This window comes from Emys orbicularis, chromosome 3 (assembly GCF_028017835.1).
Source record: "Emys orbicularis isolate rEmyOrb1 chromosome 3, rEmyOrb1.hap1, whole genome shotgun sequence".
NCBI classification, from domain to species: domain Eukaryota; kingdom Metazoa; phylum Chordata; order Testudines; family Emydidae; genus Emys; species Emys orbicularis.
This window is the reverse complement of record NC_088685.1, coordinates 72,097,534-72,110,439: the sequence shown is the minus strand read 5'-3', so window position 1 is coordinate 72,110,439 and position 12,906 is coordinate 72,097,534. Positions and strand designations below refer to the sequence as shown.

The 12,906-nt window shown below is 41.9% G+C and overlaps 1 protein-coding gene across 4 annotated transcripts in view; it reads right to left on the bottom strand.

The window, feature by feature from the left end:
- Positions 1-12,906, bottom strand: part of ANKRD6 (ankyrin repeat domain 6) — a 57,184-nt gene that overhangs the window by 20,226 nt on the left and 24,052 nt on the right. For all 4 annotated transcript variants that reach the window (XM_065400647.1, XM_065400648.1, XM_065400649.1 and 1 more), the window contains exons 2-3: positions 11,117-11,215; positions 1,166-1,264 (exon numbers count right to left, since the gene is read on the bottom strand). In XM_065400647.1, coding sequence (XP_065256719.1) covers positions 1,166-1,264; positions 11,117-11,215 — 198 coding nt within the window. The remainder of the gene's footprint in view (positions 1-1,165; positions 1,265-11,116; positions 11,216-12,906) is intronic.

Sequence of the window (12,906 nt, the reverse complement as noted above, 5' to 3'; positions counted from 1 at the left end):
ACACTGCATAGCTGAGAAATGCAGTGAATTCTCACCAGTGCACATACATTTGTGCTACAGGACTGAAGGCAAAAAATAAGATCTGGGGGTGAAAAGGGTATTCAAATACCATCCCGGAGAGGGGTAAGGGTCCTATCATACTTTTTGCTTTCATTTTGGTGCTGGGTCTGCAGACACCAAGGAAGTTCAAGGGCTGGGGAGAAGACTCTCCCGAAACTTCATACAGGTGGCTAGTGAAGCAATCCCCATGGAAGGCTTTTGCTTTATAGTTTTGGGTGTCGCCCTCTAAAATGGACAGCCTGGAACTCAGCTTCTGACCTAAGCAGAGAAAGAGTGTGAGTGTGTGTATGTCGTAGATATTTGCTTTTATTAGTAGCCTTATCAAAAATGTGGATTAAATAAAATCTGAAGTAGAATATGAGCTTTCGCGTATAGACTTACTTAGCTCATGTTTTCTCTACAGTCCAAAGCACTTCCTAGAGAATCAATATTGCAGCACTACCCTATGTATTGTTGCACCCAGAGTACTATTTAATTCGATGCTCTATCTGATCAGTCCAGAAATATATTGGGAGTCAACTTGACTGGGTAGTGGTACATTATGTTACCAAGCAACAAGCCCATCACTTTTTATTGCCCTATCTGGACACATATATATATTACTTAGTTGGGTAGCAGCACCTCTGACTATATCAGCTAAATCACTTCCAGTTGCAAATGACAAAGAAATGATTCCCTGCCTAATGAGCCAATGAGTAATGATACCTCTGAGGAGGGATCAACATGGTTCCTTCACAGACATTCAGTTCATATCTTTACTTAACAAATAGCACTGCTCAGCCTCCACTGGACTAAGTTTTCTTAGTAGCACTACATGCTGCCTCACTAGCTGGCTGATTCCCAATATGTTTCCTTTGAAGCCTGTGGTCTTTATCATATTGCCAGCATGAGGAGAAAGTCAGACTCCTGGCTCAGAGATGATCAACTTACCAGTATGTCAAATGTGAGTAAAACAGGAGTATAGTTCCAAAGGGAAGTAGGGTTTCTTATCTGCATAATTGCTATTAAATTGTTTACTCCAGAGTAAAAATTCTAAACAGCATATTCCAAAGAATGCTAATATTACAATCTAGTGCAGTTATTATCCAACAGGTCGTCTCATTACCTTGTCTTGTCTGTCCAAAGCACACCCCTCTTGAATGAGAGTTGCTATTACATCTGTATTTCCTACAACAGTAGCCCGGTGCAAGGCTGTCTGATCACCCTGTAAAAAGAAGCAATTTATTTTAATCAGTGCCTGTCCCACCTAATTTTGACTCCATATAAATATACACACACACATACTTTATACAGATATACACACGTCCCATATACTGAAACTATATTTACATCACACATATCATTCAAATACTGGTTATTGTTGAAAGCAATACCAATAAACTACAATCATTAAGGTTTCCAAGAGTAATGGAACCATTATATGGTTTACTATTGCAGACCAACAGTTTACTACCTTTAATTCCTGAAAACACCCTCAGCTCATTGTTATAACTTCTCACCAGAAGACTATACCAGGTGCAATACGGGGGTTACTTAGCACCTAGTTTTAAAATTATTACAGCACTAATAGATAGCCATTTTAACATATTAATTTTGGCTCCATACTTCCAAGGACCCACAATATCTGTAGGGAAAAAAAGGGCATAGAATTAAGGTCTCTTAGGCCTGGTCCACACTAACCCCCCACTTCGAACTAAGATACGCAACTTCAGCTACATTATTAACTTAAGTCGAAGTACCTTAGTTCGAACTTACCACGGGTCCAGACGTGGCAGGCAGGCTTCCCCGTCGACTCCACGTACTCCTCTCGCGGAGCAGGAGTACCGGCGTCGACGGCGAGCACTTCCGGGATCGATTTATTGCGTCTAGACAAGATGCGATAAATCGATCCCAGAAGATCGATTGCTTACCGCCAGACCTGGAGGTAAGTATAGACGTACCCCTAGTTGTATCTCATCACATTGGTCTTCCATGATCTTATCTTTGTTCATTCTCTGCAGCTATTTTGAGTCTGTGGTGCTAAAACAAATTCCATGATCTCAGCCACACAGTGAGAGAGAGAAGACTTCCACAGTACCATACAGGAGACCCGGATCTCATTACCAATCAGAGCCTTTCGCTTCCCAGACTGGGAATCCTGTACAGTCCAGCTCACCTACATAGTGTTTGCCAAAACACATGAATAGAAGAAATGTGGAATGTATACAGACGGGGAAAGTCTGGAGACAGCGAGAAGTAATAATCACAAAAATGACTTGTCTGATACAATCAATAAGCAGATAATGACAGACTTTAATAAAACACTAAAAACTGAAGATTACCATGTTTTTGTCATACTTGACTGCAAGAATTTAGATCCAGATAACTGAATATAGTTGGGGTAATTGAATAATTGAATAGTTTGCTCCTATACAGAGAGTGCTAGACAACTGGCAAATGAGTTATAAATTGCTCTTAAGGGGGCTGGTTTTTTCTACTGAGATTGAAGACGTTATTAATTTCTACAGCAGTATTGCCAACCCCAAGCATTAAAAAATGCTCCCAATAAAAGATGAAATTGGTTTAAAATCATGAGGCTGATTTTTAAAATAATACATTTTGGGTTAATTGTATTTCTTTTCTGTGTTTTGTGCCTTCAGGGCTCATGTTTTCAAGCTTTTCTCCACTACCATGAAAGCTAGAATTTTTTTTAAACAAAAGCTAAGATTCTCATATATTTACATGGCTCCAGGATCTGAGGCCTTAAGAAAAACACCAAGTATCGCAAGAGTTGGCAACACTGAGTATTTTAAATATGTCTGAACTCTTCCATATTTTCCTTAAATTAAAGCCAAAATAAAAAAAAGTAATCAAACCGCCCTAAACTGAAATAACTCTAAAAGACTATATCTCATTACAATTGGATGGGTCATGTATTTATTGACAACTATTATTATGCAGCAACCACATGCTCAGAGTCTAACTGACTGCCATATTTGTGATCGGAATTTTCTCCAGGTCAGATTGGCAAAGACTCGGGGGGGGGGGGTGGTTCGCCTTCCTCTGCAGCATGGGGCATAGGTCATTGCTGGTTTGAACTAGAGTAAATGGTGAATTCTCTGTAACTTGAAGTCTTTAAATCAAGATTTGAGGACTTCAGTAACTCAGCCAGAAGTTATGGGTCTATTTCAGGAATGGGTGGATGAGGTTCTGTGGCCTGCAATGTGCAGGTGGTCAGGCTAGATGATCATGATGGTCCCTTCTGGCCTTGCAGTCTGTGAGAGGATTCAACAATGTCACAGCATTCTAGGCTGCCACCGATATTGCTAATGCAGCATATTATTAATTTGAGTAGTATGAATTATGCACAGACCAGTTTATCCTAGCATTAAAATAGAAAGAAATCCACCATTTACTATTGCTATGACATGTTTACAAGGGCAAAACTGTGAAAGACATGATAATAAAGTATACAGTGAAACAGCATTTGCCTATGGTGTAGGAAGCTGTGAGAACTGTGGTGACTACGTATGGTTACTCCACCTTAAAGGTCTGAAACATTCTGTGTGACAGAGTTCAAATGGGAGACAAGAATGGAATGGACCCAGTGTAGCTTTAAATAAGGATCTTCTCATAGTACTAACTCAATTCATTTTTGTTGTTACATTATTTTTTCTTATTTCTATCCTGACCCAATTAAAGTAATTGCAGTTAATTAAACAGTCATTTAACTTATTGGCTTTTGGGAGATAACAGCTACTCCTGTGAACATTTCACTTTAATTAAAAATAAACCAAATAGCTGAAAAGCAGATAACCTCACTTTTCACGGCTGCAGCAGCTGAGCCTGCTTGGGACCAAGCCATTCTCCAAGCACCCCACTCTGCCACCAGGCAACATGGGCCAGCTTGCTTAGGTTGTCTCCAGGTACTGTAGTGAGAGCATTCTCCAAACACAAAGTACTCACTGAGCAAGGCATTGAAGGTTGGATCACAGAAATGTAAGTGCCACATCTGCTCAGATTTGAATTAAACTATGACCCTAATCATATTCCGCTCAAAGGCACAAAGAAACTAATTTTACTCAAAGGTTCTCAGTCATTTGCAGGACCCCTGATATTATATGAGACTTCTCCTTGAGTTATTGAGCACCTCAGAGATATATATTATACTGACTACATATATTGTTTTAACCTGTCTCTCCCCCCATTTGTAGAATTCTAGTGAAACTATTTTGTCTTTTAGGACAGAGCTAATATCAGGATGCCTTTATATGGTCAACTGCAAATTTTTGTTTGGTTGCTTTATTTTGTGCATCAGCTTCTCTCTGCAAGTGCAGAGTCTGAGCTTTCAAAGCAGTGTAATCACTGACTCACATTTCTCTTTCTGCATTTACATTTTTCACATTGCTATTTTTTAATAAAAGGAAGAGATAGGCAATGTCTCCAAACAGCACTTGCCTGAGCCCTGCTTTTAACAGTGTGCATTGTAGAATGCGTCACAGGATACTGTTCTGGAGATTGTGAGAAAAACAATACCTATAGTGCATATTGATTTTGCAGACAATCAATTAAGTGTATAAATCTGAAGCAAACACTTTATGATCTTGTTTGTAAGTGACTTGCTTACAAGGGAGTTTGCAGACAACAAGATCAGTAAAAATGAAAAAAGAACAACAGTGCTGTTATACAGATGTGACCTTTACCACTATGATGGAGAGGAGATTTGCCTGAACTGAAACACTTAGGAGCTAGATTCACCAGGGGACTGAGCATTGCCACACCTAAGGCCTGGTCTACACCTAAAAATTAGATTGGCCTATCTACATCGCTCAGGGCTGTGAAAAATTTCACACTCTCTGCGACATAGGTCAACCTACACCCATAGGTGCAGGTAGGTCAGAGGAAGAATTCTTCCGTTAACCTAGCTACTGCCTCTCGGAGAGGTGAATTAACTACGGCGATGGAGAAACCCTTCCGTCAAGGTAGGAAGCATCTACATTACAGAGCTACAGTAGCACAACTGCAGCACTATGTCTGTGCTGCTGTAGTGTAGACATGGCCTAACGTTTAGGCACCTTGTCAAAGTGGAGGGATCTGGCCTGTCCACTTTTCGCCACGGGCCCGGTCCCCTGCCCCTCCTCTTCCCCCTGAGGCCCCGCCCCCGGCCAGGCCGGAAGCTGGACCCTGGCTTGGGTCAGAGGCCTGGGGAGCCTGGGCAGCTGTGGACCCTCCACCTGCCCAGGGTGTGGGGGCCCGAGAGCAGCCCCCGGCCCGTGTTCCCACTCCTTGGGCCCCCGCCCAGGGCAGGTGAAGGTGTCCGCGGCTCTCCAAAGCTGCCCAGATGACTCTTACCATGGCCTGGCTGTGGCTCTTCAGCCCGAGGCTCTGCCCCCAGGCCAGGCCAGAAGCCGGAGCCGGGTTATGCTAAGAGCCACATGGGCAGCTGTGGGGAGCTGCGGACTCTCCATGTGCCCTGGATGGGGGTCTTGGGGTGGGAACACGGGCTGGGGGCTGCTCTCAGGCCCTTCACCCAGGGCAGGTGGAGGGGCCTGGGCTCCCTAGCCGGACTCCAGCTTAGCTGGTGGGCGAGGCCTCAGGGGCAGGACCATGGAGGGGGTTGGGCCTCATGGCCCTCTCCCTCTTTTAGGAAGAATCCATCATCCCTGCCTTGTCTCCTAGTGGAATTCATAATCTTGAGTTTGGGACCCAGGCTCCCTATACAATGCAAGAGGAGAGTTAGGCACCTAAGAATGGGATTCAGAACAGCCAGCATGCTGAGAGGGAGCTACATAAGCCAGCCACCAGGAAATGCCGGGGAGAGGGGTGTGGCCTAAGCCCCATTCCTCAAGGGGAGTTAAACCAGGGGGAGGTACCTATTTCCACTCAGGATTCCCAGCCATGAACCCACTCCTGGGTGTTCCCAAGCCAGGTTAGTGTTTTTTCATGAAAAAGTGAGGAGGAGGTGGTGCACTCCTAGCAACCTTTTGTCCACTGGCTAAAACTCTCAGCCAGGATGTTGGAGAACCAGGTTCAAATCCCTACTCTTGAACTTGAGTCTCCCCTCTACAAGAAGAGTGCCCTAATCACTGGGAAACAGGTTATCCTGGGGCAAGTGTCTCTCAGCCTTTCCTGTTGAAGCTGTTCCACTTTGTATAAATAATTAAAGGTTCACTGGGGAAGGGGACTTGCACGTGCACCTCCCAGGGGAGAGCCCAAACCACCGGTCAATTTTCTCTCTCCCCCCCACCCCCAAGGAATATTTAAAGTATTTTTATGCAATGGAACATTCCCAAAAGGAGAAACTGAGCAAGCCCTGGGAGGTGGGAAACTCAAGACACAAGTTCAAGACCCTGCTCCAGGAAGGCAAAGGGGGGATTTAAACCAGAATCTCCCACATCCTGGATGAGTGCCGTAACCACTGGGCTAAAGGCAGCCATCCTTGCTCAGAGCACAGCTACCAGACTGGACCCTGAAGGCAAGATAGGCAAGGGAGCACCTAGTTTGTAAATCCCACTCGTGCTTCAGCATGATCTAATCAAGGCACTTCACTTCTTCCCTTATCTACCAGCACCCCAACAGTCACATTCTCTTCTTTACTGCCTCCATCAATGCTATCATCTCCTTTAAGGATGAAAGATTGGATACTCCTTCCAATCTCACTTGTTGCCTCCTCCCACCATTCTATCTTGCTGTTTACACCATTCACTGCCCAAGTGGGTCAAATTATTTGTTGTGAACAAATTATCCTGCCATGGGAGTGCTGAATTAAAAAAAAAAATCAATAGCAAGATAATCATCTTCAGTCCTGAGACAAAACTGCTAAGTTTGGAAAGTTTTAACCTTTGAAATCAAAGAGTGAACAGTAATGTTTCTTTAGCATATTACTAATTAAAATTGTAATTTTTAAAATACGGAAAATGATATCAGTAAGACCACAGGACTCCTAATAGCATATGAGTATTTCAATATTCTAAAGTAGCTGAATCAGCCAATCAGGGCTTCCAAGCATTGTTGTGAACTTGCTATTCTCTTCTCCCTTGCTAAACAGAGAGAATCATCATGAAATCACAATAATAAGCATTTTACTCTTGGACAATAGTGATAAAAGGCCAGCAGAAATGATCAAGGCAAGAAAGTATAAACATAACTAAAGGAAATTAAAAAGTCCGTTATTGGAACTACAGAAAGCACTTTGCATATTTACATTTTGGTTGAAATAATTTTAAACTTTGGGTTATGGCCCATTTGTGTTAGTTTCTTCAACTTAGAATTTTTATAATGACATACTTTCCATTGAGATAGTCAGAAAGCTTTCAGTGGGACGCCAAATGAGGGGTAGATAATTTTTATGCAAAGCATCAAGAATGAAACCCAGCCATGCAACCATGCACTGTTTTAGGAACTCTAACATGCCAAACTGCCAATCCAAGATTTTACATGCAGCCATGTCAGAGGGAAGCTCAAGGCAAGATTGATGCACAAGATTTCTAACCTCCTTCTCTCTTTCTGATCTTCTAGGTTCCTTTCTAGCCTTTCTCCTCTGGTTTTTCTCATCTTTTTCTTCCTTGATTCCTTTCACCAGGGCAACTTTCTCCTTGACTATTTCTGAAGTATGTGCTGTATGAATACTCATTGACCAATCAGAGATTGCATTAGCATTCCAGTAAGAGTTTGCAGGATTGGCAGGGAGAAGGAAAGAATTAGTTCCTGGAGTTGCATACTCTACAGAGCTGGTTTCCACAGGTTGAAATTCATAATAATCCCACTCCAGGCCACTGGAGGTCATTCTTCAACTAATTCTCATGTCTCTTAGTGTTTTAAAGTACTTCATCTGCAGAACATGAAGTTAGTATTTTAATCTCTCCACAACATTTAGAATTATCCACTTCTATTCGCCATGCGGCAGATGAAAAGTTAGTTCTTGCATTTATGCATTAGCTAGAGATATTCAGCTCAAAATTAAAATTTTGTTATTGGAGTCCCCCTATCTTTTTAAAAAATGAAATAGAACATGGATCAGATTTTTAAAGTTGTGGAAGGATAATTTGCACATGTAATCGCAATAATTCTGCATAAAAATGGAAAATTAGACATTTAAAAATATTTTTAATAAATTATCTGATTATTTCCCCCATGCGTTATTTAAAAATCTAACTGTATATTTATGAATAATATTAATGAAATGGATGTTAATTGTCAATATTAGATGCTGAAATCCATCAGTGCCAACAGAACAAAGGGTTTCTTCCTCAGTTTCTGATACACAGTAACAGTGACTAAAAAGCAATAGAAACATCTCTGTGTGATGCAAGTAAAAAGTGTGCAAAAATGGATTGTACTAAGGGAATTTATAGGCAGGCTGCTTTTTTACCATCTGAAAGCAAAGCAGACATATTTTAGCTAACACATTTCATCTCAGGCAGTCCTGTGACAATCCCCAAGTTGGGAATTTTATTCTCTTTCCCTCTTTTCCCTAAGAAACAAATCCAAACAGCACCACTCAGAATGCACAACAATTCTTAGAGCTCTCATTATATTCAGAGGAGATATCCAGTGTAATACAAGGGGACCCAAAAATGGAATTCAATTCTATGAACATAGGCTTTACAACATAACCACATTTCTAGTTTGTTGTTAAAATTAGTTACAGTGCTTCGTACAGCATCACACTGTGGTGAACCAGGACTTGGTGGAAGTTACAGGAAAAGTGAATGAACTGAATAGATTAATCTGCAGAGGAGTAAGACTCACTCTTTGGCTGATGTAATGATAAATTCAGATTCACAATTTTCCCAGCATGCCTACTTTTATCAGTTTCTTCAGAATGCAATGTTAGATGTACAAATAGCACAGATTTTGTGATAACAGCATTCAAAAAATGCCAGTCCCACTCAGAAAATAGTTCATTTTCTTTCCCCTCTCCTCCCCCCCATAAAATCCCACCTGGTAAATAATTGGCATAACTTGGATTCCCAGAGTAGTTACCTTACTTACAGGAAAGCTGACTGTACTTATATATTTTCTGTAATTTCTTTATAACAACAATACTCTGCACTAACTGTGCACATCACCATTCATGGGGAGGATCTGAAAACACTTGACAAATATGAATTAATCAAGCCCCCCGATACATCTGTATAGCAGGTCTTAGCCCTATTTTACAGAGACGCAAACTGTTGCAATGAGAGGCTAGGAAATGGAATTACTGACTCAAGAGCCTTAGTACAAGAGTGGTTGCAGAAAAATAAAGGTTACAAGCCTGCCAGAGACTACCCTAAGGCTAGGTCTACACTACCCGCCTGAATCGGCGGGTAGAAATCGACCTCTCGGGGATCGATTTATCGCGTCCCGACGGGACGAGACAATCGATCCCCGAATCGACGCTCTTACTCCACCAGCGAAGGTGGGAGTAAGCGCCGTCGACGGGAAGCCGCAGAGGTCGATTTTGCCACCGTCCCTACAGCGGGGTAAGTCGGCTGCAATACGTCGAATTCAGCTACGCTATTCGCGTAGCTGAATTTGCGTATCTTAAATCGACCCCCCCCTGTAGTGAAGACGTAGCCTGAGTTTCAATGTCAGTGACAGCTGGAAATAGAACCCAGCTGTCTAATGGTGAGATTTTTCAAGATATTTAGACACCTAAAGATTCAGATAGATGTGTGGCGGGAGTTTCAAAAGCACCCAATGGGAGTTAGGCACCTAGGTGCTTTTGAAAAAAATCACACTAGGTGCCTATCTGCATATTCAGGCACCTAACACCTTTAAAAATCTGGCCCCTAATGCCTAGTCCTGCATTCTAAGCACCATAGCACATGGCCTTGCTGACCACTCCCTGCGAGAGATCCTAAATAGTGCAACTATGCGGACATCGCTCAGGTCAGGTCTACGCTACACACTTACTTCAGTATAACCACATTGATCAGGGATATGAAAAATCCACCCCCCTGAGCAATGTAGTTATACTGATGTTAAATTCCGCCCCCCTCTCTCTTGCCCTGCCATGTAGACAGCGCTATGTCAGCGGGAGAGATTCCCCCACCGATGTAGCTACTGCCTCTCATGGAGGTGGAGTAACGAAGCTGATAGGAGAGCTCTCTCCTGTTGGCTTCCAGCATCTTCATCAAAGCGCTGCAGCATTTATAGAACAGACCTCTTGGGTCAGAGACACAAGTAACAATGTTAAGACTCCTGGGAGCAGGGTCATTACTCCTATCCCAAGTTGGAGCACCACAGAAAAAATTAGAGGCAAAATTACAGTCTGTTAACAGGAGTTAGCAATGAATCTGGACAAGTTTATTTCAATCTGTTAAAAACAATTCAGCCTAACTCCTTGTTTGTCAGAGTGAGAGACCTAAATTGATTATGCAAATAATTCCAATGTCTCCTCATCTAAGCAACGTTTTCCCTAGCATTCAGCTCTAGCATTATCATTGTTTTTATAGAAAAACTGAGAAATACAAATGATTTACTTTTTACTTTTTGAAAACTATCATTTGCTAATTGTAAGGATGATCACAAATAACTTACCCTATTCATTTATCATCCCATGTTATGTGAGACAGGGGATAACTCATACTGCAAGCATTACACTGGTAGCCAATTTGCTGTGGTACTGTACAGTACTTCAGGCCAATTGCTCATTTTTCTATGCTCTCTGCAGAAGAGCTTCTGCATTTTGAAGTCCTCTCTGTTGCAAACATTCCTGGCAGATTATATCATGTAAAGTGTTTCAATGGGGCACCTGTATGGCACAAATGTGCTCGTATTTCCATGTATGTATCAAATTGCAGGCAACATCCTCTATTACTACTCACTCAGGCCTAGAGTAGAAAGGCATCTTTTAATGCTCTGCTACAGCTTGAAAATAAGGACCAAGCTATTCATCTAAAACACTAAATTTTACTATGACTCTGATACAGTTTTACTTGTTATGCTTCAAAATTAGAATAGATGGGAGACTGATTCTGTTCTAATTTCACCCCCACCTTTAAGAAGCAAAACTCTAGTTCTGTTCAGAAACTGAATCATTGATTGGAAGAGCAGGCCCCTTGGTATAAGAATGGTTGCATCTACTTACATCATCCTGAATGTCCAAGTCACAGCCTGCCTTCAGCAAAATCTGCACAACACGAAGATGCCCCCTGTAGGCAGCAAGATGTAGAGGGGTACGGCCATGCTGTGAATGAAGAGAAAATACTGATTTTTTTAGATCACTGGTCTCAAAACTTACCCCAGGCATTTCTTTTCTTCATATTGGTCTGTCCACACCTCTGTCTGGGAAGCCTACTGTTTAAAGCTGCAAACTACTACAAACCTTTACATGTTCATTTTATAACAGGACTTCTCTTATTTTGCGTGTGTGTTGCAACTGCCTCCTTCCGCAGCTGCTTTCTGCTGCATTTGGATTTATTGGCACCATCCTCGAGACAACACCTCGTCGCAATAATACAATAAAATAATACAGTACAAAAAAATGTCAAGAAGCTCTGCTTCTTGCAAACTCTGATCCAGCTCTACATTACAATTCTACAGTAGAACTTAATCAGTTTTTTGCTTCTGTCTTTTCCACTGGACAACCATTGAGGACTTTCAATTCCACTACTAACTCATCCCCTTAAACACCCTTCCAAAAACACGCTATATTGCAAATGTGCTATAAATCATTATAAAGACAGTGGTAAAGTCTTGCAATAGAAATAAGCATTAGAAGACTGATGATTATGTCAGCAGCTCCCCTTTGAAAGAATGACAGATATGTCACATCTAGCGTTGCCACCTTTCTAATGGCTGTAACTGGACCCCGTCCCTGAGGCCCCATCCCTGTCCCGCCTCTTCCCTTGAGACCTCACCCCTTCTCCACCTCTTCCCCCAGGCACTGCCCCCTTCTTCGCCTCTTCCCTCAAGGCCCCACCCCTGCATGCCACATGCTGTCGCAAGCCACACAAGCAGCCTAGCACCGGAGGCAGGGATGGCTGCTGTTGCTACACTGCCTCCTTCCTTCTGCTTAGGGTTGCCACAGATTAAAAAAAACAGACATTGTGGCTTGTCCAATGGCACCCGGACACACAAGCAGAAATCTGGACTGCCCGGTTTTAAACCGGATGGGTGGCAACCCTACTCACGACAAGTGACTCGAGTGAACATATGTGATAGCCAATCCCTTACTGCCTATAAACTGGGAACAAATGTCTCAGTCTTTCAGATATCAACTATTTTACTACATTACTAATCCCTAACCCACATAAACAGTGTTTAACATAGTATTCATCAGAAGCCAATCTACAGTTCAACTGAGGACAGGTCCCCTGATGGCTACAGGGAACAGGAAAGTTTTAATTAGTAAGATGCAGAAATGATGTACAGTTTTGGGGGCTAGGAGAGAAGGAAAGTAAGAGCTGACTTTAAAATAAGATTTTTTTAATTAGGAAAATAGCTTTTCCCAGCAAGTGGGTTATAAAAGTCTACATTAAAACAACAAGAGAGGAACGTTGTTCAGTTTTAATTGCACTCAACTGGATTATCATTTGACAGACTTTAAAATGAGAACACTACAGAAAAATGGGAGCAGCTGCTGCTCCTAAGGAAGACACTGGGATATGTGTTTAAGAAGAAGGTTCAAAGTACAATCATACATTAATAGGTTCGTCAGTACAATAAAGAAGAACGAAAATAAGGAAGTTTGCTAAGATTGTAACCCTAATAAACTAAATTAGAAAATATCAGCATAAAAGGAATTGAGTGTGTAAGTAAAATAATTAGTTTCAGGAATGTGAGGAGTAAGTGAAAGACCTTAAAGAACTGTAAAACAAGAATGTTGGAAGACTGTCCAACATAAGTTTTATTTCATCACAATTCCATAAAACAAGT